This window comes from Oratosquilla oratoria, chromosome 1 (assembly GCF_046742065.1).
Source record: "Oratosquilla oratoria isolate Oo_2021 chromosome 1, ASM4674206v1, whole genome shotgun sequence".
Lineage (NCBI taxonomy): Eukaryota > Metazoa > Arthropoda > Malacostraca > Stomatopoda > Squillidae > Oratosquilla > Oratosquilla oratoria.
The window spans coordinates 117,185,372-117,211,472 of record NC_134777.1 but is presented as its reverse complement, the minus strand read 5'-3'; the positions used below and the strand labels follow the sequence as shown (position 1 = coordinate 117,211,472).

At 41.8% G+C, this 26,101-nt stretch overlaps 1 protein-coding gene across 8 annotated transcripts in view; it reads right to left on the bottom strand.

Moving 5' to 3' along the window:
* Positions 1-26,101, bottom strand: part of alpha-Cat (catenin alpha) — a 104,154-nt gene that overhangs the window by 12,721 nt on the left and 65,332 nt on the right. For 3 of the 8 annotated variants that reach the window (XM_076184744.1, XM_076184774.1, XM_076184752.1), the window contains exons 3-14: positions 24,160-24,932; positions 20,116-20,305; positions 17,906-18,087; positions 15,794-16,003; positions 12,023-12,199; positions 9,760-9,963; positions 7,712-7,827; positions 5,130-5,214; positions 4,785-4,955; positions 3,987-4,098; positions 3,569-3,769; positions 121-342 (exon numbers count right to left, since the gene is read on the bottom strand). In XM_076184744.1, the coding sequence (XP_076040859.1) occupies positions 121-342; positions 3,569-3,769; positions 3,987-4,098; positions 4,785-4,955; positions 5,130-5,214; positions 7,712-7,827; positions 9,760-9,963; positions 12,023-12,199; positions 15,794-16,003; positions 17,906-18,087; positions 20,116-20,305; positions 24,160-24,285 (1,996 nt within the window). In that variant the 5' untranslated portion in view covers positions 24,286-24,932. The remainder of the gene's footprint in view (positions 1-120; positions 343-3,568; positions 3,770-3,986; positions 4,099-4,784; positions 4,956-5,129; positions 5,215-7,711; positions 7,828-9,759; positions 9,964-12,022; positions 12,200-15,793; positions 16,004-17,905; positions 18,088-20,115; positions 20,306-24,159; positions 24,933-26,101) is intronic. The other 5 variants (XM_076184760.1, XM_076184785.1, XM_076184780.1 and 2 more) reach the window with 3 other exon arrangements.

Sequence of the window (26,101 nt, the reverse complement as noted above, 5' to 3'; positions counted from 1 at the left end):
TGTAAGGGGGAAAAGGCCTTGGTATATGTAATGTCAAACTATTGAGAATGAATCATAACCAAACAATTCCAAGACGTTAAACATTAGGTCTGAAATCGATAACATATACAGTGCACTTACATTTACTCCTGACTTCTAGTGTGTGATATTCATCCATGATAACGTCATCTGGATCAAGCTCGTCATCAGCCTTGTTCATGAGCACGGCCATCCTGATTTCTCGAACACCATCATACACTAAGTGAGATGCATCGATGAACTCGTTTTCGTCTACGTCCTTGCCTGGAGAGCTGCTTAATCCTTCAACTGCCACATCCACACGTTGGGCAAAGTTGGGTAACACTGTATGCAAAAGAAAAAATTATTAAAATTGAATCCTGGACAATCTAATTATTTAGTGCCTTATCCCTTCCATTGTTCTAGTTTTAAATATCTATGCAATTCATCTGTAAAATGCAATATTGAGGATATCAAATGTTTAACATTTTCTATATAAAAATGAATGCAAACAGTGAATTCAATTTAATATTTCTCCCCCGTACAAACATTCATTTCACTCCACCATGCACTTTACTAAATCATCAGTTATCAGCAGAACCATGCCTTCTTTCCATCACCCACTCACCACTCCTGACACTCTCCCCATTAGTCCCAAACTCAAACTTGCCTCCTCCTTTCAACTTACATACATACATACATATACCAAGGCTTTTTCCCCCTTCCAAGGGAGGTAGCCACAAAAGGAAAGGCATAAAAACACTCCCACCCATTTCATCCCTAAATACACTCCACACCCCTCCCACCCTTCCTCTCATCTGAGCACCTCCTGGATGACGGGTCATCCCTGCACCCTGCCCACCGCCCTGGGTCCGAAGCAGTGTCGCAAGACACAGTACATCCACAGCAAGGCCGCTTCATTTAATCGGCGACCCCCCCTCTCCGTCCCCCTTTGCATATAAGGAGAGGACGGGGAGAAATCCCTTCGGGCTGCGTCAAAATTTACTCACACATACTACCCGCCTATTCCTCCTCATGTCGTCACAACATCATCCATATACAACCATTCTCCACTCACCTCTGTCTTCCGTCCTCTCCCTTCCTTCCTCAACAGACATTCCCCTCTTCCCCAAAGCCCCCTTCACCCCATCCATCCACCTCATCCTAGGACGTCCCCTCATGTTCACTCCCTCCACATCTGCCTTCCATACCTCTTTTACTAGTCTTTCGTCACTCATTCTTTCCATGTGTCCAAACCAACCTAATATTCTTTCATCAACCCTCTCTCCCAAATCCTTTTTCACCCCTGTTCTCCTCCTCACCTCCTCATTTCTCACTCTATCTAGCCTAGTAACCCCCACCATACTTCTCAGACACCTCATCTCAAACACATTCAAACTCCTTCTCTCTTCTTCTCTTATGTTCCACGTTTCTGCCCCATACAGTGCTGTTGGCACAATCACTCCTTCATACAGTCTCCTCTTCGCAACCATTCCCAAATGTCTATTTCTCATTACACTCTTTAAACCACCAAGGCATTTACTCGCTTCTCTCAATCTACATTCTACCTCCACCTTCACTCCACCTTTTCCTGCTACACTTGCACCCAAGTATCTAAAACTATCCACTTCCTCCAGTCGCTCTCCCTTAATGTTCACTTCCAGTCTACTGCCACTTTCACCCCTTGTACATCTCATCACCTTACTTTTACCCACATTTATCTTTAGCTTTCTTCTATCACATACTCTCCCAAACTCTGCCACCAGCTTCCTCAATCCCTCCTCTGACCCTGCCACAAGCGCAGTGTCGTCCGCAAACAACAGCTGGCTCACCTCCCACTTTTCTCCATTTTCTTTAACCATCTCCAATCCCTGACTCACTACCCTAGCATTCACCTCTCGCACCACCCCATCCATGTATAAGTTGAACAGCCAGTGCGACATAACGCATCCTTGACGAAGTCCCACCTTTACTTCAAACCACTCACTCTCTCCATTTCCAATCCTAACACATGCTCTACTACTCACATAAAAACTCTTGACAGCTCCCAAAAGCTTTCCTCCTATCCCATAAATCTGCATAACCTCCCACAGTGCCTTTCTGTCTACCCTATCATAAGCCTTTTCCAGATCCATAAAAGCCCAAAAAACATCTTTCCCCTTTCCTATAGCTTTCTCACATATCTGTCTTACCACAAAGATCTGATCTACACAACCTCTACCCGTCCTAAATCCACACTGTTCCTCACCAATTACTCCTTCTGTTCCTCTCCTAATCCTCTCAATTAAGATTCTCCCATAAGCCTTCCCTACTACACTCAACAGGCTAATCCCTCTGAAATTACTACATTCACACTTGTCCCCTTTTCCCTTGTAAAGAGGAACTATACAGGCACTACTCCAGTCCTCCGGTACTTTACCCTCTCTCCAGCAAACATTAAATAATCTCACCAACCAGTCCACCATCACTGAACCTCCCTTTTTCAGACATTCTGCATGACATCCATCCAGACCAGGTGCCTTACCTGCTTTCATCATCTTTACAACTGCCTTCACCTCATCCTTCCTTATTTCTCCTCCGTTCTCCTCACTCATCACTCTCATTTTCTTCATATTTCCCACTGCAGCTATCTTTCCTTCCCTATCCTCCTTCACATTTAGCAACTCCCTAAAATATTCTGCCCATCTTCCCCTCACTGCCATCTCTTCCATTATCAACTCTCCATCTGTACTTTTTACCTTTTCTTCCCTACTTGATTCGCCTCCTCTTCCTCTCTTAATTTCTTTCCAAAACATCTTTTTATTACTTTCAAAATTTTCTGTCATACTCCTACCCCATTTCACATCTGCTCTCCTCTTTGCCTCCTTTACCTTTTGCTTTACTTCTCTTTTCTTTTCTTTGTACCTCTCATATGACTCCCCTGTCCTCTTTTGTAACCAATCTGTGAATGCTCGCTTCTTCTCTTCTACAACCTTCTTTGTTTCCTCATCCCACCATTCACTACCCTTTCTTCTATTTCCCCCTGTCCTTCTTGTTCCACACACCATCCTTGCACACTTTAAGACTCCCTCCTTGAACCATCCCCATTCCTCCTCCACACCCATCTCTGCTCTATCCTTTACTCCCTCCCACTCCTCCTTCAGCTTCTTTTCGTACTCCTTCTCCTTTTCCTTTTCATTCAAGGAGTTCACTCTAAGAACCTCCCTACCTTTTGTCCCTTTCCTCCTTCTCCATCTATCCTCCACTCTCAACTTACCTTCCACCAAAAAATGATCTGATATTCCCCCACCCTCTCCCCTTAGCACATGTACATCCTTAACTCTTCCTATCATAATCCTATTTACCACTACATAATCCATTAGCGCTCTATCTACCACCCTTCCCTCCACCACCCTCTCCCATGTGTACTTATGCTTGACTTTCTTCCGAAACACTGTATTTGCTATCATCAACTCTCTTTCTAGACACATTTCCACCATCAACTCTCCACTACGATTCTTTCCTGGAACTCCACACTTCCCAACCACTCCATCCTTTCAACTTAGTTTCACTTAATGCTAACACATCTCACCTTGATCCCGAAGAACTTTGACAGCCTCAAGAACCCGATCTGTGTACATGCACGGCTCATAGTTGTCCATCTCTGCTGCTACCACGTGACAAACTCGTGCGGATCTCCCCCTGATAGCTCCCGCAATTCGGTCCAATGTGTCAGGATCTCCTTCGTTGATAGCACGCACACAAGTCTTTACATCTTCTAAAATGTGGCTCTCTGGAATGGAGTGAAAGTTAATGATTAATTGGCTGAAAAATGTCTTGGTACACACAAGGCATTTGTTGTCCAGAGAAAATGTATTAAATTTCCCGATTCAAAAAAATTCTCCATAACCCTCTTAAGATGAATAGTTGTGACATTAAACTGGGATGAAAAAGTACAACTTTTTATACAAAGTGCAGTGCTTTAAATACAAATTAAGAACCTATCTTACCAGAAACTGCCAGGAAGTCATCGATTGTTGTGATGTCATCAACAGCATCAGTAAGGATGCGAACCTGGTTGCCCCAAGCTTCCTTGAAGGCATCCATATTCTCCTGGGTCACCTACAATGAATCACACCTTAAGACTGTATCCTATTAGAACTTATAAAAAAAAAATGCAATAAAAATGGAGGCTTACATACATATACCGAATACTTTTTCCCCCTTATAAGGGAGGTAGCCAAAAAACAAAGGCATAAAAACCACTCCCACCCATCCCTAACATACTCCACTCCCCTTCACCCTGCCTGTTCCTTCCTTATTTTGGCACCTCCTGGATGACAGGTCGTCCCTGCATCTCGCCCTTATATATGTACTTATACAAAAAGGCCCTTTCTCTTTAAAAGTGGGGTGGCCTTGCCAAGGCATATACAGTCTTCATCCATCACACGCGCATTTGTTTTCCATTTCTCTTAGCTCCTCATGGATAAAGGATCATCCCTGTTTCGCACCCACTGCCAAGATCAAAAGCAATGCAGCAAGACAAAGCACTTCCATTGTAAGGTGCAACATCCAAAGTTGGTTTACCCTTCCTCTTCATCCACTCAGGAATTTACAAGACAAATTAAAAGAAATTCCTTTGAGTTGCATCAATTTCTCATCTATTCACATATCTCTTGCCTTCTTCCCTAGTCAACGAAAATCCCATTCAGTTGTCTTTTTATTAACTAATAGATCTGGCATTAAAAAACAAATATAAAGTTCACTAGCATGCTGAATATGTTGCATATAAACATTTTGAACATTACCTTGGACTTGGGTCTGGCGGCAAGAATTCTCGCTGCATTAATAACCTGAGGACAGAGCAGTTCTATCTGGGCAGCGGCATATCGAACCATCTTGACACCGTCTTCATTATTAGACATTGTACAAGCAAGATTAGCCACTTCTACCAGTTTGTTGGCATGTTCAGTAAACACCTGTAAATTAGTACAGAATTCATTAATAGACGATTATATTTGAAATTAAAGAGAATAAATGAGAAAAAAAAAAAAAAAAAAACACACACACACAAACACACAAGAAAACATCAATGGTAAGGGCAAGATATACTTAAAAAACTATGACCTCACACCCGTACTTTGAGGACTCACCTGAGCATATTCCTCAACTTCTTTTTCATTACCATTTCGGGCAGCTTCTACAAGAACCAACAACGGTACATTGGTCTCTAGGAAACTGGAAAAAACAAATAATGAAATTTTATCATTGTGATACGTTTTGTGTATACGAATATGTGCTTTGAACTTGTCCACACTCCTTAAAAATGGCCATTTGCTGGTCCTCCTATCTTAATTTCTCAAAGATGAGGGTCATCCCTGTCCCCTACTACATTGCTCAGGTTTAGAGGCAATGTATGGTTTACCTTTACTGCTTCATTACATAGGAATCCCCTTCCTTCACATATTTGAGGAATGTACAGTTCAGACAAAAATCATCCCTTCAGGATGAATCACCTCATCCATTCACATCCATCTTTTGCCCTTTCCCTTTCTTGCTCAACAGACATTCCTCTTGAATCCAATGCTCTCTTCACCCTAGCCATCCACTTCATTGTTTTTGTTTATTATTTGCTTGATTTTCATTTATTATTTGTCAATTTATTATTATTTTCTATTTACATACATACATACATATACCAAGGCTTTTTCCCCCTTTCAAGGGAGGTAGCCAAAAAGGGAAAGGCATAAAAACACTCCCACCCATTTCATCCCTAGATACACTCCACACCCCTCCCACCCTCCCTCTCATCTGAGCACCTCCTGGATGACGGGTCATCCCTGCACCCTGCCCACCGCCCTGGGTCAGAAGCAGTGTCGCAAGACACAGCACATCCACAGCAAGGCCGCTTCATTTAATTGGCGACCCCCCCTCTCCGTCCCCCCTTGCATATAAGGAGAGGACGGGGAGAAATCCCTTCGGGCTGCGTCAAAATTTACTCACACATACTACCCCACCCCCCCCGCCCATTCCTCCTCATGCAATCACAGGAGGTGAGCCAGCTGTTGTTTGCGGACGACACTGCGCTTGTGGCAGGGTCAGAGGAGGGATTGAGGAAGCTGGTGGCAGAGTTTGGGAGAGTATGTGATAGAAGAAAGCTAAAGATAAATGTGGGTAAAAGTAAGGTGATGAGATGTACAAGGGGTGAAAGTGGCAGTAGACTGGAAGTGAACATTAAGGGAGAGCGACTGGAGGAAGTGGATAGTTTTAGATACTTGGGTGCAAGTGTAGCAGGAAAAGGTGGAGTGAAGGTGGAGGTAGAATGTAGATTGAGAGAAGCGAGTAAATGCCTTGGTGGATTAAAGAGTGTAATGAAGAATAGACATTTGGGAATGGATGCGAAGAGGAGACTGTATGAAGGAGTGATTGTGCCAACAGCACTGTATGGGGCAGAAACGTGGAACATAAGAGAAGAAGAGAGAAGGAGTTTGAATGTGTTTGAGATGTGGTGTCTGAGAAGTATGGTGGGGGTTACTAGGCTGGATAGAGTGAGAAATGAGGAGGTGAGAAGGAGAACAGGGGTGAAAAAGGATTTGGGAGATAGGGTTGATGAAAGAATATTAGGATGATTTGGACACATGGAAAGAATGAGTGAAGAAAGACTAGTAAAAGAGGTATGGAAGGCAGATGTGGAGGGAGTGAACATGAGGGGACGTCCTAGGATGAGGTGGATGGATGGGGTGAAGGGGGCTTTGGGGAAGAGGGGAATGTCTGTTGAGGAAGGAAGGGAGAGGACGGAAGACAGAGGTGAGTGGAGTGGAGAATTTACTATTTACCTGTTTATTATTTAACTATACCTATGCATTTATCTTATTTATTATTAAATATATTATCATAATTCTTATCTTATTTGATTTTTTATTTATCTATTTGTCATTATTATACATTTTTTTGCATCTGACCTAGTTATGGACCAAAAGGTCTACTTTCGGCATGCTCTGCCTTTGTAATCCTTTGTCTTTCTCTTAAATTCCCTTTATCCACTTATTCAGCTCTATTTTTGCTAGTCTTGCTTCACTCGTTCTCTCCATATTCCCAAACCATCCCATTATTAATTGATTAACCACATTTGTTTTTCCTTTCCATAGTTTCTACACCCACTCTCTCCCTCACCTCCACATTTCTCACCATCCATCTTTGTAACTCCCACCACATTTCAGAAACATCTCAAAACATATTCAGGTTCTTCCTCTCTGCCTCCTTTAAATTCCACAATCCAGTACTATGGGCACAATCACTCCCTCATATGTTCTTTTTCCATTAATCCCTAGATACTATCTTGTGATGTTTTTCATTTCCCTCTAAACATTTACCTACTTCCCTTATGTTATAATTCACCTCCTTTCCCATTCTTCCATTCCTTGGTAAATGTGACCTCAAAATGCAGCTCTCAAATTCCTCCAACCTCTCACTCTTTACATTCACCAACCCCCTGATGCCCTTAACTCCTGTATCTCATCAGCTTACCTTGGCCCACATTTACTTCTAGCTACCTCCTCACATATCTTTGCAAACTCAAAACACACACACACACATATATATATATATATCCCCCCTTCACTCTCACTCATTGACTTCAAACTCTGCCTAGCATCCTTACATTTACTTCCCTCACCTCATTACATGAAATCACAATAAAAAATTAATCTACTTTTAAGAGTCCCGTTATAAACACCTGTCAGAGACGTGGTCAACAACTGCTTTACGCAGCTGCCTCCTGAGGTCCTTAGTTTTCCTATACATGTGGTCAATGGCTTTATCCAGGTTGTCTGATGGTTGCTTCCTTCCCATCTGCAAAAAATTTGTAATATGAGAGTTGTTGTATACTTGACAAAGGCATTCTCCATGAAATTCAATCCTGGTTACTATATATTCAGCTGCAGGGCAAACACTAGAACAATTCTCTTTGATGTCCATTGGTATTTGTTATTGGTCCCTCTTAATTCATAAAAAAACCTTTTGTTTATGGTCCTTCCCCTCAACTGGATAAATTTGAGTATTAACCAGGAAAAAAGTTATTAGGCACGTCACACAACTGAAAGCACCTCTCACTCTGCTCATGTGACAATTCACTACTGTAAACAACCTGCATAAAAAAAAATAATAATAATAAAAATAAAAATAAAAATAACCAAAGCCCTCATTTCTAAAATATTACTGAACATCTTTCACTTATTGACAAATATTTGGATGATGGAGAACATAAACACAGTGGGAGGCATGGAACCCTAAACACTCTGTGTTTAGGGTTCCGTGCCTTCCTGTGTTTAAGTTCTCCATCATCCAAATCTTTCACTTACCCAATCATGCCACTTCACAATAAAATAAGGTACATGACAAGTATCATATACAACAATCGATCACTCCAGTGTCCTAGGCCTCTCTTCCAAGATACCCACAGCTAGAGCAACAATTGACTGCCCGTAAACTTGTCTAGCCTTCCACACCAGATGTTTTAATTCAATTATTCATAAAGAACATTCAATCTAAGCCTCAAATTCTGTGCACACTCGTGCATGTCATAAATGATAAGTAAATCTGATAAGACTAGAATAGCTTTATCCCACTATCTCTGTATCTGATAGCAAGATCCGCCGAGTTCAACAAATCATGAGGCACGACAGCAAATTATTTATAAATAGAGCTTAAATTCATTATATGACATACAGTGTAGATTTTGTGGTGGCATTTCCTATGCAATCTAATACATGTGGGTGAAATCAGGTACAAGTGGGATGTACAAAAACCATGATCTTATTAAGGTCTGAATTTATCCCTCAGGTGAATAAAATGATTTGCCACAGGTTACAACATTCATGATATCACAATACTGAAGGAGTTGACAACATGCACATCAGGACCCTGTATCCCATATATACATACATATACCAAAGGCTTTTTCCCCTTACAAGGGAGGTAGCCAAAAAGAAAAAGGCATAAAAACCATTCCCACCCACTCCGTCCCTAATACACTCCCCTCCACCCTCCCTCTTATCTTGGCACCTCCTGGATGACAGGTCATCCTTGTATCTTGTCCACTGCCTTGGGTCAGAGACAGCACATCCACAGCAAGGCCGCTTCATTAAATCACCGACTCCCCTCTCCATCCCCTCATGCAGAAAAGAAGACGGGGAGAAATCCCTTCGGGCTATGTCAAATTTGTCTCACATATACTACCTCACCCCCATTCCCATATACACACATACCAAATTCTTTTCCCCCTTACAAGGGAGGTAGCCAAGTCAAAGGAATAAATCCACTCCCACCCATTTCATCCCCACATACTCCACTCCTATTCACCGTCCATACCTCCCTCTTTTCTTGGCTCCTCCTGGAAGACAGGTTATCCCTGCATCTTGCTCACTACCCTGGGTCAGAGGCAATGTACCAAGACACAGTACATCCACTGCAAGGTTGCTTCATATAATTGGCGAGCCCCCTATGTCCCCTCATGCAGAAAAAGATAAGACGGGGAGAAATCCTTTTGGGCTGCATCAAAATATCATTCACACATACTCCCTAACCCCCATCTCCCACCCACTCCCTTCCATGTATCACAGCATCATCATGTAACACCAGAATATCAATCAACACCTACAACATTATTAAATGTGACCCTTTAGGTCCAACATTTCTATCTGAAGGTTTCATCAAGATTAGTACATCACACTGGTGTTATATCTGTTTCTGAAGAAGACCCTCAAGTAAAACTACTATACTTACATTGTCCATATATTCTGTAAGAAGGTCCTGTAGAGCCTGTCTGACTGCATTGCATTCTTCCACAATCTTGAGTCTTCGGTCATCTCTGGTGCAGAAGGAGTCGGCCATAAGGGCAGCCCCAGAAATAATAGATTCTAAGCGTTCTTCCAACGAGGGGCGAGTGCGGACCTCATTGTACGTTAGTGGGTCCATGTTGATCCGTTCCTGGGGGGAACAGTGAGTGAAATTAGCATAAAGTGATCCTTGTCAAATAGTTAGCTGTCTATTTGGAAAATACGAAGAGAAAAAATACAAAAAAAGAAAAACGTACAAGACGGTGATAACCCGTTTACAGAACTCAAACAAATATTGGGTATGAATAACTCAAAATCAACTACAAATAAAAGCAGTGGTTGGTGTGCCGAACTGAGTATGTGTCATTGATAAACACAAGGCATAATGGATATAAAATGAATGTAAACCCTTTTCCTACTCAACACCTTAAAAATTGTGGGATCTTCTGGATTTTATTCATTCTATGATTGAAAAAAATTTACTTTTTTTCTTCCAGACTACAACAAAATCTACTTTTCACTTTTTTTTTCTTTCTTTCTTTTTAACCAGTGACAGACACCAATACATGAGTAGTGCTGCAGAAGAACAGCAATTTCTGGAATTTTAAAAATAATATGTTTGGAGTGTTCTCCTGTGGCATTACTGTCGTATACACACATACATACTTTAAAGGACCTTACCCTTGTAAGACAGGTGGCCAAATCAAAGCACACACCTACTACAAACATTAAAACCCTTTCACTGCCTCTTGTCTCAGCACAATGCCCTCCAGTTGGAGCTGGTTCACCCCAATTACCTCATTGTACTCCAACCCCCGACCCCTCATCCACTCAAATAATTTTACAGAACAGACAAGAAAAACATCCCTTCAGGCCATGTCATCCATTCACTCCTATCTTTCCTGCTTTCTATACAACTCTATTACTCGTCCATTCAAAACACCCTTTACCTCGTCCATCCTCTTAAGTCCCATTCATCTACATCTGCTTTCTACACCAATTCTGCTCATCTTTCCAAATGCCCAAACCACCTCGGCATTCTCTGATCTACCCTACCTTACATCTTTCTTTCCACTTGCATTACCTTCCTCACTTTCTTCTACTACATTTTCCAAACACTTCATCTTAAACACATTCTGACTTTTTTGTCTCCATTTATATAGTAGGTAATAATAGTTGTCTTAGTTGTTCTAACTGTAAGCTCACAGGTACACAGTAGATGGCAATAGTCATGGTCCTTTATGTCCTACCAGTATGGACTGTTTGTCACTGGTTAATAATAATAACAATTATTAATTATTAATTATAATAATAATAATAATAATAATAATAATAGTAGTAGTAGTAGGAGGAGGAAAAGGAGGGGAGCAATTATTGATAAGCTCTCCTTATGTGAAATGGTGGGAAAAAAATAAAAAAATAAAAAATAAAATAAAATAAAATAAAATAAAATATACATATATAAATAAATAAATAAATAATAATAATAAAAAAATAAAGTTGATAAAGAGATCTTTGACCAAGCCTGAAGAGCGAGTGTCAGCCCCTCAAGGCTGCACCTTAAAAAGTTGACGAAGGTGTTGATGGGGTTTGAAGATGGGTGGCAGGGAGACGATTCTCTCTGACATCCATCTTAATGGATCACCACTCCCAGGTACCTATCGTTGGTCTCCGGCAAGCTCAAACTAAAGGTAAAAATATTTCATTCTTCATAACTTCAAATAATTTTACCAAAAGAACTTAAATTCTTCACATCTTCAGCACATCCAAGTAGTTGCTATCTTGTCACCTCCATCCCTTCAAATAAATGTCAAAGATGATGAAAATGCCGAGCACAGCTTCTACTTCAAGCGTGCACGCAAAAGACCACTTGTAAAAAAAGAAGCAAGGCAGCTCTATCACATCTTGGCTTCATCTCAACTTCCATATACCATAATGGCCATTGACAGCCATAATTATAATCTGAAAGCTATGGATGAAAAGACCAATATCTTTATGTATTTTTTTTTTCTTTGAGCATGTCACATGGATTTTTTTTTTTTTTTTATTATTATAAGCTCCTTGTTTTTGTACACACTGCCCAAAGAAACTGTAATGAAACCAAATGCAGCCTTCCATAACATTCTATAAGACAACTTTTACCAATGGGGGGGAAGAAGTCTAGCATTATCATCATAGAACAAAAGGATGCAAAAAAAAGAAATACTCACGTCAAAATCGTCAAGCGCAGAAGCCAGTTCTCCTGGTCCCTCAAACGGCAACTGTCCTGCCCCCGTGGCTTTGCCCTGAGCTACATCACTTATGGTGTTGACCGCCTCACATACTTGCTTGAACACATAGTCCCGGTTGGCCTTGGCTGCCGCCAGTTCTGGGTGACGCACGTATGCCTGTGTGGTGGTGGTTAGGTGCTTGGCTTTAGCAAGGACACGTAACAGTGTACGTAACAGTGTACGTAACACTTCACCCCCAAATGATCACCTTCTTCCACTGCTATGGGTTAGGTGAAGCCTAACCTGCGAGCAATGCACCATGACAATTAAATGAAAATGATACGATCTGAACAGTAGAATTTCATTAGACATATCAAGTCTTGAATGAAAATTTTTAACCACACAAAAACACACTTCAGAGCTACTCTATTTATACCGAGTGTTTACAAAATCTTACTCAAACAGACTGGAGCCTTACATGTTAAGCTTATTTTTAGGATCTTACTTCTATGAATGTATATGCACTTCTTAACTTAATAATTTTCACTGTCTTGCTATTCTAGTGAAGCATTTGATAATGACCATCACAGCATTACTATTTATCATTCCCAATCTTGTTAATCTTTCACCTGGCAAAACTGAGTGTGAATAAACCCAGGTGCACATGCTGGGGTGGATCAAGCGTCTATAAATAGGGTCCTTCTGTCAGCACCAAACCAGCAAATAATACCAGTCTGATCAGGAGAAACAACCTCGAAACGTAGTAGCCATCAGCCCCTTCAATTGAATAATACATTTCATAAACTTCTTTTATGGCTTTGGCAGATATTCCATTACAGGTCACAGAGACTGAACTGGGTAATGCGACCATAACTAAAGTGCTCTAAATGGATGACCCATTTATCTAAAATTTTCTGATTAATGCCTTATGATTTTATTCAGCCAAGGATTGGCCCTCTAATTGAAGGAGCTAGAGAGGATGTGGCATCCTATACAGGCAATGTACTGCCGGATAGGAAGTCTTGGACTAGTGAGGCTTCACTACCTGAGAGGATGTAACAACCTGACAGACGGTAGCTATCCAAAAGGTGGTTGCAATGCAGCAGGCTTTGGCAGCTCTGGAGTTGGAATGGCCTATTTTCTGACGAGAAAAATCTACTCTCCCATAAATTCTGGCAATTCTATAAGATTGCCAACTCCATAGCAGCTCTCATTTCGTTAAAACCAACAAAATATATCTTGGATTTAGTATGAGAACTATAAAAAGGGTTTCCCTTTATCTCGCTGTGTAGAACTCGTTAGAAATTTTGCTTGTCACTTTCCAAGATATAATTATGTAGTTAACTTTAAACATCACTTAAGTGGCAACATTTCACCAGTTCTTCCACAACAAAATTTTAACAAATAAACCACATAACTATATCTCGTGATAAAACATAGCAAGCTTACTAATGGATTTTAGCACAGCAAGGAGGGAACACCACACATCTTTAATACTATGGTCATTAAGCCTCCGAGGATCCTCTGGTATCCGTTTCTCTCAACTTCAAGCTGCCAACTGGATGTTTACTTAAAACCAATGTCTTTGGCTGCTGTACTGCCCTGGATATTACTCAGCTTACCTTCACTGTCAGGAGGGTCTACCCCGTGATGATGCCCTGGGACCTGTCAGCCTGTTCCTTCCCCAGCAAAATATTTTTGTTGTTGCTCATGCAGCAATGCTTACTATGCTGGCAACACTACTAGTGTCATAATAAACTATGCTCACTATAGTGGCAATTCAACTCGTGTCATCTTCAAAAATGATGAAAGAAGAGACAAATACTGCGCCTTTTTCTAAAATAACAATTTTGGCGTCAGTACCACGGAAGGAAAAAATAATATTCACTAGAGTGGCATTTATGCATAGGTAAAGAGGGTACATGGAAAATCATGTCTATCGAATAATGCTCACTCTAGTGGCCAGATATGTGACTGTGCCACATCCAATAATGCAATGGCATTAGCTCGACACAAAACTTCTGGATAATGCTCACTATAGTAGCACCTAATGCAATGCTATGACTGTCCCCTAATAAAACGTCACACTCAGCAGGCTTAAAGCATATCGAATTTTGTCAGTCAAGGATGCTTAAAGTAGATTGGAAAAAAAGAGAGGCAAAGCAATTAATCTGCAACTAGTTGATGCAAACTATCTGCTTAGATAAAAAATTCATAATAATGCTGTGCATCAGTCTGGAGCAGCCACAGGCAATGTCATCCTATTTAATGTAAAAAATATTCATGATTTTCAAATTCATTACTTTACACATTCAAAGACTTTCAAATTTATAATGTTTATCTTTAGTTTGCACTAAAAAACAATGCACAATACTGTGATATGTTCATCATAGTTGTACAATTTATGCAAAACATCTCGAATACAATCCATGGAATGCAAACAACAGTCCTACAAAAATGGATTGATAAAAAATGGATCAAATGAATTATGTGAAGTTTAATTTTCTAACAACTGGCTACTGCAGGATTAAGTCATCTCACTGCATAATATTACCTACTATGATTTCCCACACTAAATTCACCTGGCTATAAATACTCTCTTCACATGAATGTTCTTTGCAATTCTTAACATCTAAAAACAGCTCCTCAAGATTTCTATTAATATCTTGAATATTTTCAACCTTTTCTATATGATGGCACACTTACGATTCTATTTCAGCACATACTCTATCTAATCCTTTCAAAATCATCTTCTAGCTATGTTTTGTTTCAGTTAAGAAGCCCTTGGTATATAGATAGCTTCAGTTAATGCCAAATGAATTGTGGCTATTCCCAACCAACAATGATCATCTTTCCATTGAATATATATAACATTATGTTTATGGAATTAACATTATATCCCATAAAAATCACCTATGCATTTCCTTTATTTCATGGACACAGCAAAACACAATCTAACTTGAAGCAGAATATCTTCATTCCATAAATCCTTCCCATTCAGTTATTAACTGCTACAAACCATGGCATTCTTTACAATTTTATTATGAGCAACAACTGAAGATTTGTTGAAAATTGTGCCTATATTCTATCCATATCTTACATAAATCCACAACAGTGGTAATGATCTCATGTTATGCACACCATGAACATTAAGAGTACATTAAGATCCATGTTATGAGCCTGTATCACTTCACACTCTCTGATATAATTTTTTTTATTATTTAATAAGAAGCCACCATTATAATGTTACACTATCACTATCAATACAAAGCATTTCCAAAACTTCCCAATCTCCAATTAACCCTACCGTTAGCGGTATTCCCATTTTCTTATATACCTATCTCCTAATTCACGATGAAATGGTAACAAAATACCTTATCTTTCGCCTAACTTATAAAAAAAACAACTCACTATCCCACTCCCATGCAGTGAAAAGTGAGAAACCATTGGTAGGTCAAAGCCCTGTCATTTGCAACTAGTCACCGTTTCTTTTTTTTAATTAATTAATTTATTTATCTTATCTTTTTTGGCAGCTTTGGGTTACCTCCCCACCTGGCCAGGCTGTTGGGAAGCAACACAACATAGCCTGCTCATGAATTTGACACTAGATTCACTGGGCTACCATGTGGTCCTCATCTTTTACCCTTTGGCATATTCCTGCTTTTCATCTCAACGTAAGGCTTACCCTGTCCTTTACAGTCTTCTTACACAGTCTACTGATGCAAACTTAAAATACTCGAGGCAAAGTGCAAAATGTTGATAGACACTGACCTTAGAGGCTGTGAGAAGCATCATAGAATTCTTCTTAAGCATAGCTCGAGCTGAAGCTAAATCGTCCCTCAATCTTGGGTCTTTGAGTTCGTTCTGTCGTTTGGCAGCCTGGTTGATGAGGTCTGAAGTGTTTTTGCCGAATAGGCGGAAGTTGTCGAGGAGTTCCGACTGACTGGATGCGTTCTTCACCTTCTCAAGGTCGTCCTCCACCTGAACAAAGAATTTCATGAATAGCACTCAATACTACGATACATAACGACACAGCACAAAACAACATTCACTATATCCAAAACCAATTAAATACAATCTAGTATGTCTAGCAAGAAATAACTACTTAGCTAGATTAATTTCAATAAAACTCCCAACTTCACTTCCTAAATTACTGTAAATACCATATTCATTTTACAGTCCATAAAGATAATGACGATTTTTCAAGAACACCTACTAAGAAAGTAAACTAGAACATTTAGTTTGAAGTAATAATTGTATAATGCCCCCAAGAGTTATACTTGTGGTTCGTAGGCAAAGGCTTTCGCCTCCCACACAGGGATTTGAACAGGAATGGGCCAGCCTCTCAATGCATGCATAATTGATCCTACTGCTTTTTCAACCCTATTTATATGGGTATATGCATATAAACAAAATCTATATAAACATAACCTATTCATCACATTCTAATATTTTGCTTAAAAACAAATACACCAGGGTATATTGTATCAATAAATAAAAGTATTACATTGTTCCACCCTGGAGCGCACACACACCAATCTATGTCACACTGTAGGACACATACTGTATGATAAAAATCAAATAACGGGATGTACACACTGAACTATGTCGTACCATAAAATACGGACACTAAACTCTACCACACTTGGGACACACACCAGACCATACCACACCATGAAATGAAATTTGTACTTCACATTTCTCCACTACCACAACTGGTGGCAGCCATTGAAGACCTAACACACATTAAACGATTCATACAAGGTTTGTACGGATACGTAAAATAGGATGACCAACTGTAGATTACGTATGGTCAGCGAAGCCACACTAAGCATCAAACTCCATGACAGTTTGACTCATGCAGAGTATGTCCGTGCCCTCGAAATTGACATAGGCGAGGAACAAAGAGAATACAGAAAAGGAACATCTTGTACACTAAACTTCTTACACATAAAATAATTCCAGCAGTCTGGACCATCTTACTGTTTTCATACAATTGTTCTTGCGCACCATAATAATTGGGAGGAATCGTCCTTACAAAAGCATCCTATACCAATAAAATGAAAGACAGTCATTAGGTACTAAATAAAGAAACAGTATCAATATTTACAAAAGTTCAGCTACTTATGGTGGTTAAAAAAGGTTCAACTAAGAATATAAAAAGGACAAGACTCTTTCGTCAATCATGGGAACACAGCAGTAGCATCACCCACCACCACAAGTACAACTCTTCATCTACAAAGTGGAAAGATAAGTGATTTTCAGATGGGTGTGGATTGATTGTAGGGTGGGTATATGCTCTGACTTTGCCTCCTCCTCCTCCCTTGTAAAGGGTTTCAGAAAAGGCTCTCTGGTATAGATGGACAACATTCACAAGACACTTGCAAGACCATGTGTAAAAACACAAACACATTAAATGCCACTGGTGATCAGAGCAAAGACTATAAGATAAAAGACCACATTTCTGAAGGATGTGAAGAAATAGCTTTCCATACTGATGTATAACTCCTGGAATAGCCTAGAAGATGATATAGTCCAAGCTGGAACCATACAAGAATTTAAAACAAGGTATAACTGTAGTATAAGACAGGGCCCCATAAGTGTAGATCCCTTTCCGTACACTAAAATTAGGCAAGTCCACGAATTCACTTGCAACAAACCTAAGAATAAAACTAATCAGATTACAAATTATAACAAAAATAAATTAATAAATAAATCAACCTGAATTACAATCAGTATTCACATGTATACATCACATATAGACCACCACACAAACTCGTAACATAAACTTGTATAGAAAAGCCGATGACCTAATTCATTTCCATGTTTGTAGCATACCCTACAAGTCATTGTACACAATAAAAATTCACTCTTAATACATACCACCTGAAGACTCTTGAGAAGACGGTGAACATCTACCATATCTGCAAGGATGAGGAGACGTGTGACAGCTGAGAGTAGATTACGCGCAGCTCGAACCATGTTCCCACGCTTCACGCTGCTGCAGGGGTCCTCCGCAAACTCTCGTGCTGAGATTGACATGGTTTCACCTTGAAAAGAAATACCTACACTGAGTTAAAATGCAATGCAGTGGAGCAGATGTCATTGGGGACAATACATATTTCTATACACATAACAAAAGACCTTCTACCTCTTATAGGAAGGTATCCAAGTCAAGTATATATCTACTTCACACCCATCAGAACCCATTCACTGACCCTCCTAATAATAATAATGCATATACATATATACACCAAAAGAAATCTCCACCGCTTTGTTATAAGTGTAGCCAAGTTAAAGCATATACCCACCCTTCACTCATTCCACACCTGTCCAATATTAATTTGTTGTTCCTTCTATCTTCACTCCTTGTGGATGAAAGGATACCCCTGTTCCCCATCCACTGCTTGGGTCAGAGGAAGTGCAGTAAGACACAGCACCTCCACAGCAGAGCCCAACAGTCAAAGGTAGTTTACTTTCACCACTTTATTGCATGGTGACCCTCTTCTCTCATCCACTTGAGAAAAAACGGAGTAGACAAGAAGAAATCCTTTTGGGTTGAGTCCCTTCCTCATCCATTCACAATTACTAGCTATTCATACCCATCTCTTGTACTCTCCCTTCCTTGTTCAACAGACTTCCAGTATTCTTTGATTTACCCTACTTGACAACTCTGCCTTACCTCCTCATTTCTTCCTCTATCCATCCTTGTAAACCCCATGCTTCCATACTTCTTATACACTTCATTTAAAACACATATAGGTTCCTCCTTTTTGTCTCCTGTAAATTCCAAGTCTATGCTCCATACAATGTGATGGGTACAATCGCCTCTACCTAAAGACCTTTTCTCCCCCTTATAATGGGGGGTCAATTAATCCACTGCCCCAACTCCCTCTTACAGGAGCCCCACTGCTTCCAGGTAGCAGGCAATGGCTACCAGATTGGCCCACAAATCACTTAAGGATGATCCCCCCCACCCCCTGTTTAGGTACAGCTAGTGTAGGGTAGTGTCCAATGAGGTGTTCAGTATCCTTTGTGTGATCATTGCATCTGGGGTAGTTTATTTTTGTATTCAGGCCTATTCTGTACTTGTACTGTCTTAATGATTGATGAAGACCTGAACACAAGAATGCTAGTGTAGTTCTTGCTGCTATTGGGAGGGATTTTTCAGTGGGGTAGATGTCTGGAGGATTTACTAATAACAACAGTTGCTAGAGTTTCTCTGATTGGAAGTGCAGAGCCCCAAAGTGGCTGGCAATTCACCAAACTTCATGAAATTTACTAGTTGAATATATACCTAGGCAACCTATGGGTAATGGTGCATGTGTGTATTTACTTGACTGTAATATACAGGAAAGGAGCAATGCTCTTTGGGTCCCATCTAGTCTTTTTCTCACATACCTAGACTCGAATTCATGTACAGTTGCAACTTAATCTATAACCTCGATTTCCAATTATCATATCTATATCTGAACTCATGTATTGTTTGAGCTTGGACTATATCACCTTCTAAGTAAGTAAGTAAGTAAGTGTGTGTGTGTGTGTGTGTGTGTGTGTGTGTGTGTGTGTGTGTGTGTGTGTGTGTGTGTGTATTTATTTACCTAGTTGTATTTTACAGGAAGAGAGCTATGCTCGCAGTGACCTGCTTTTGGATCTTTCAGGATCCACTTTGATCTTAAATTCTTGTATAGTTTTAGCATTCACTGTTTCCTCATTCAATTTGTTCCAGATATCTACCATTGTGTGTGTGTGTGTGTGTGTGTGTGTGTGTGTGTGTGTGTGTGTGTGTCTGTGTGTGTGTGTGTGTGTGTGTGTGTGTGTGTGTGTGTGTGTGTGTGTCTGTGTGTGTGTTTGTGTTTGTTGTTTTGAATAAAGAATCAGGAACCCTGACAAGATTCAAACATGCCCATACGAACCCTTCAGGAGGACCCATTTTTGTGTCTGCAAGGATTTTAATTCTGATCTTGTGGATGAAATGAGCACATTACTACTGAGCCATTACATAAGAACACATGAATTCAAACCTCACATATACATACATGACCACACATCCTATACTAGCTTTCGTCAGGACAGCAACATAATATACATACCTGTCTTTCGTACTTCTTCAACAGCTCCAAGCATCTCCCCTTTGATGTCTGGGTTTTCATAGGCAATTTCCTCTCCTCTCTCTATGAAATTGGCTGTTGCAGCCTCAACAGCAGCCACCAACACATGGGCTCGCTTGCTGCGACCTTTTTTCTTCTTAGAAGGTCCTTTTGTGTTCACTAGTGTTGTCACCTACAGGGACAAAAGGAATCGATAGCAAGAACACTAAAGACTACATGAAGATTATGCCTGTACAAATTTGTAAATGAAAAATGCCCATTATTAGATAATTTCTAATGAACTATCTACAAATACCAAATATACTAGAAGCACTATGAAGCCATAAAATAATCTATCTAGAAATACCTAATTTAATCAAGTCTGCTATTGCAAGCACAGAAGTCTGTACATATATTACATGAAAAAGTGCATAAAATCATGAAAGGTGCTTTTATTACAGTCACTGATTACAAATTATATCTATTTTCTACAGTAACAAAATAAATCTCAAGACAACCATTATGGGAAAAAATAAATAAATAAATAATTAAAAAATATACCATGCTGAGAAGTGGTGCTCCCCGAGTGCGATACCATAATTCAAGGCAAATAACATACAAGCATTTGGGAAGGGAGAGATGGAGAAAGAGAGTAAGGAAGTGAGGGAGTGAGGGAGAGAGGGAGGGATGATAAGGAGGGCATTGTGACTTAGGACATGATAAGATAAACATGATGAGGGAGGAAGAGGGAGGAGGGAGGAAAGAGATGGAGAAAGGTAAGGAAGTGGATGGAAAGTACTAAGGAGTGGAGGAGGGTGGAGAATTAAAACGTGAATGGGGGAGGAGAGGTGGGAGGGGGAAGGATAGATGATAGCGGGAAGAGAGACGGATGCGAAGAGGGACGTGGAAAGAATGGGAGGTATGGGAGGAGAGAGGAGCATGGAGAGGGGTGATGGGGGAGGGGAGGGGGTGATGGGGGAGGGGAGGGGGTGATGGGGGAGGGGAGGGTGTTATGGGAAGAGGATGGAGTATTGGGAGGATAAGGATGGTGTGAAGGGGAAGATAATGGATAAAGATAGGTAAATGACGAAAGAAGGATAGGCAAGGGATGGAGATGGAGGGGGGGAAGAGAGAAATCAATGCAAGAAGAGAGAGAGAGAGAGAGAGAGAGAGCACAGTGGGAGGTTGGGGAGTAAGGAGTTAATGGGGAGGAGGCTAAGAGGAGGTGATGGGTGAGGATTTATGTACTGGGAGGGTGGGAATGGAGGAGGAGGGGAGAAAAGAAGAGGTGAAGAATAAAGAGGGAACTGGGGGAAAGTGGGGGAGGAAGAATGTATGGGGGAACAAGATAAATATTAAGAAATGCCCAAGGAAGAGGAAAGCAGGAGGGAATTTGGAGGTGGGTGGGGTGGGGGAAATTAGCTGGGTGGGGGAGATGGAGCCCACGGGGGAGAGGAGGGAGTGGAGCATAAACCAGGTGAGCGGGGGAGGGAAGGGAAACGAGGGCGAGGTGGAGACAGATGGAAGTGTAGTTTATCGAGACGGGGGGGGGGGAGAGAAATGAGGAAGAAATGAAAGTGAAATGAAAGTGAAATGAAAGTAAGGGGGAGGGAGGAAAGAGAAGAATGGGGAGAATTTTGGCTGGGGGAAAGACGAATGAGGGGGGTGAAAGCGGGTGAATGAGTTAATGGCGTGGCTAGGAGGAAGGGGGAGATAAGTGGACAAGGTAATTGGGGGGAGACCTGGAGGGAGGGGGTGGATGGTGGGGGGAATGGGCGGGAAAATGGAGAAGCCTAAATTAGAAACTTGGGTTCGGGAGTGGGGAACAAGGGTAAAGTTAGGGAGGGGATGGGGGAGAGAGGATAGGAGGGGGGAAGAAGAAAGGAGAGGAGGGGAGAGGAGGGGAGAGGAAGGGGAGAGAAGGGGGGAGGAGAGAAGGAGGAAGAGAGGAGGAGAGGAGGAGAGAGGAGAAGGAGAGGAGGAGGGAGAGGAGGAGGGAGAGGAGGAGAGGAGGAGGGAGAGGAGGAGAAAGGAAGGGGAGGAGGAGAGAGGAAGGGGAGGATGAGAGAGGAAGGGGAGGATGAGAGAGGAAGGGGAGGATGAGAGAGGAAGGGGAGGATGAGAGAGGAAGGGGAGGAGGAGAGAGGAAGGGGAGGAGGAGAGAGGAAGGGGAGGAGGAGAGAGGAAGGGGAGGAGGAGAGAGGAAGGGGAGGAGAGAGAGGAAGGGGAGGAGGAATAGAGGAGAGAGGAGGAGAAGGGGAGGAAGAGAGGGGAAGGGGAGGAGGAGAGGGGAAGGGGAGGAGGAGAGGGGAAGGGGAGGAGGAGAGAGGAAGGGGAGGAGGAGAGAGGAAGGGGAGGAGGAGAGAGGAAGGGGAGGAGGAGAGAGGAAGGGGAGGAGGAGAGAGGAAGGGGAGGAGGAGAGAGGAAGGGGAGGAGGAGAGAGGAAGGGGAGGAGGGAGGAGGAGAGAGGGGGGAAGGAGGAGGAAAGGGGAAGGGGAGGAGGAAAGGGGAAGGGGAGGAGGAAAGGGGAAGGGGAGGAGGAAAGGGGAAGGGGAGGAGGAGAGGGGAAGGGAATGGAGGAGGAGGAGAGGGGAAGGGAATGGAGGAGGAGGAGAGGGGAAGGGAATGGAGGAGGAGGAGAGGGGAAGGGAATGGAGGAGGAGGAGAGGGGAAGGGAATGGAGGAGGAGGAGAGGGGAAGGGGAGAGAGAGGAAGGGGAGAGAGAGGAAGGGGAGGGGAGGGGAAGGGGAGAAAGAAAGGGGAAGGGGAGGGGAGATGGGAAGGGGAGGGGAAGGGGAGAAAGAAAGGGGAAGGGGAGGGGAGATGGGAAGGGGAGGGGAGATGAGAAAGGGAGGGGAGAGGGGAAGGGGAAGGGGATGAGAAGGGAAGGGGGCGATTGGGAAAGGTGATGGGAGGAGAGGGGAAGGGGAAAGGTAGAGAGGGGGAAGGGGGAAGGGGACAAGGTGAAGGAAATTGCGACCTGGCTGAGCCAAATTGACAAGAAGCAGCCAAATCCTTTCATTTGGCACCAAGGCCTCGACTACAAAAGATTTGGCTTTCCCACCCGTCTGATGAAAAATGAAAGAGCCCAGTTACCTTAGACCAGTGGTTCTTAACCCCTGGGTCGCGACCCAAATTTGGGTCGCCAAGTCATTTTATTGGGTCGCTAAGGGTTTGCGGAAAATAATTATTTTCTCACTATAAATTTATTATAATTATATACTGTAATAATTAAAATACATGATGCCTAGTTTTAGGATTCTAAGCAGACCATGATTAAATAAAAAATAAATAAAACCCGCTTTTAAAAGCATAACCATATTACTTATAAAGACAATTCGTATATCTATGTAGGCTTGGGTCGCGATGCTTGATTTGTGCAAAATTTTGGGTCGCAGCCAAAAAAGGTTAAGAACCACTGCGGCTTAGACGAAAGATGGGACCGAATTTGTAACAATTCCTTGAAAGAAACTTGGAAGTTTTCGATGAAAACCTACCAGCAAATTGCTAGAACGAATGAGCGATTAACGATATGGGAGAATGTGAACAAAGTTATATATATATATAAAAAAAAAAAAAAAAAAAAAAAAAGAAATCCAGATAATCTCAGGAATTAACAAATAATTGAACTAACACCTTTCTGTTACCTGATACCACCAAATCATCTTTGGATCACAAAATCTGTTCCTATCAGCAAACGATGCTAATCAGCTTATGGATACCTCAAGATTGAAGCTGTTAGAGCCTGAATGAGGTTCTTGGTATACAAGTAGGCAAACCTATTACAATGAACCTATGGCATTGGCTTGTTGACTAAAGTAACATACTCCTGTAACGCATACCTTCCGACCTCACTGCTACCTATCCCAGAGTACACAAGGCACAGGTGATGCCTTGGGTAACAGTTCAGAGTCTCATGGTGTATGCTCACCTCCCATCCCCCAACAGTACCCCCAATTCTAATTTACAGATACCAGTGAGTACGGTCTACGTATTTCCCTTGTACAACGATCCGTCTTCAATACCTGGAGTACACTACTCATTTACCTGGATGACTAGTGGTTCAAGTGTCTTCTCAACAGACCGGGTTTTGATCTCCAAGTTCTTCAGGTCCCATCGAAGGGTGAGCCCAGAGGCTGTCACGCCTTCGTCTGGTGTGTGAGCGTTCGTCATCTTAGCGCTCAAGATGTACTACAACCGTAAACTCTCCTGAAGAAGTCTTCACGGGCGAAGGGAGATTGTTATTCCAACTGCTCTTTCCGTTTGCTTCCCTGCCCGCCAGGCTCTGCTTTTGAAGCGAATAGGGGAAGGCTGTCGCCACGCCTCGGGCAGTTGCTAAGCCTGTGAGGCTGGTTCTTGCACGCCCCCGCTTCTAAACACAAAGACACCTGGGCATAAACGATGCTTCCACAGTTTCAAAGTCTCGGAGTTCGTAGTCTGTGACGTCACGTCGCTTCTGCAAACCGTCACAGCGCGCCAAAAGGCAAACAGCGTTCGATTTTCGCGTTATGCGTTCTAGTGGTCTGTTTCTCTGCTCCGCCTCCCTCACGAACCAGACACACACACATATACACACCCAAGCCGATCCACTTCTTCCCTTTAAGTCCACTTCCTGATCGGGGGTGAGTCTACTTCACAACGACATCTACACACTATTTCTTGAAAGTGAGCGTTTTGACAACCGTTGTCGTCTGCGTGCAATTGACACAATTCTGTGCAAGTTTGTCACCAAATCCACTACAACCTCTTGATAACACCGAGTGTGTGCAGGCACCAACCGTCATGCAATAGGGCTGCGCTGTTTACATGCGCACAGTCACCTAAAGAACAAAATATAAAAACAACAATAATAAATGAACACGATATGGTATCATGCTGCTGGAGTCGCGCGGTAAATCGCGCGCTCACCCCCATGGTAAAAAAATAACGAAAAAAGGCACTATTTCTTCATTCACAAGCTAATATTGTAAAGCCACAAAAACTAAAATAAAACAGAAAAAGCCACACATCAATGAAACACAAAATGCTCAAAGAGGTGCAGGTGTGGCGGATTCATGCAAACGGAAGTCCTGTGAATAAATAAATATATAATGTACCTATGTACGCGTGCGTGTGTGAGTGCGCGCGCGCGCCTGTGTTAACTACCAAGCGAATAAGGGCGACACTATTTAGAGAACTTTTTGCGATAAACTGATTTCCACCAAGTGGGTGGGAGAGAGAGAGAGAGAGAGAGAGAGAGAGAGAGAGAGAGAGGAGAGAGAGAGAGAGAGAGAGAGAGGAGAGAGAGAGAGAGAGAGAGAGAGAGAGAGAGAGAGAGAGAGAGAGAGAGAGAGAGAGAGAGAGAGAGAGAGAGAGACACGACCCAAACCTTGCTTTCAGGAGACCTGCCGGAATGTCACTTAGGGAAAAAATCTCTGCCGAGTTCTCCAAACTACCAATCTCGCCCTTATTCTATATTGCCCATTTCAAATAAGTGTCCATTTTGGGTGCCGGTCCCATGCCTAGTGCCTGACCACACTGATGACATTAGTTACTTCAGAGAGAAAAAAAGTATTCGGAAATGTTTAATAAATCTCAATATTGGAAGACATCAGTATTTCAGATTCCACAATGGCAGAATTACGAGTATCTTCGCTGCGTTATGGCGTCATGTTTGAATCAAATATGGCGCGCAGTAAACATACTTCTCTCTCAAGGGAATATAAAAAAAATCTGATATTTCCAATATTCGAGGCAAAAATTCCGAATCCTAGAAAATTTCAGGATAAAAAATAATTTCTAATATTCCATTACCTATTCAAACGGAGCTTTCGCTTCGAACACTGAATATTTCAGATTCTAAGAGACATAACGGACAATTGACCGTATTTATTTTACTCTAGCCAAAAGTAAATATTTTTACCTTCCAGACGAAGAGCAGTTTTATGATAAAATCTATCAAGTGCGCGATGATATGGTAGGGAATTGTACATTTACAAAACGGCTGAGT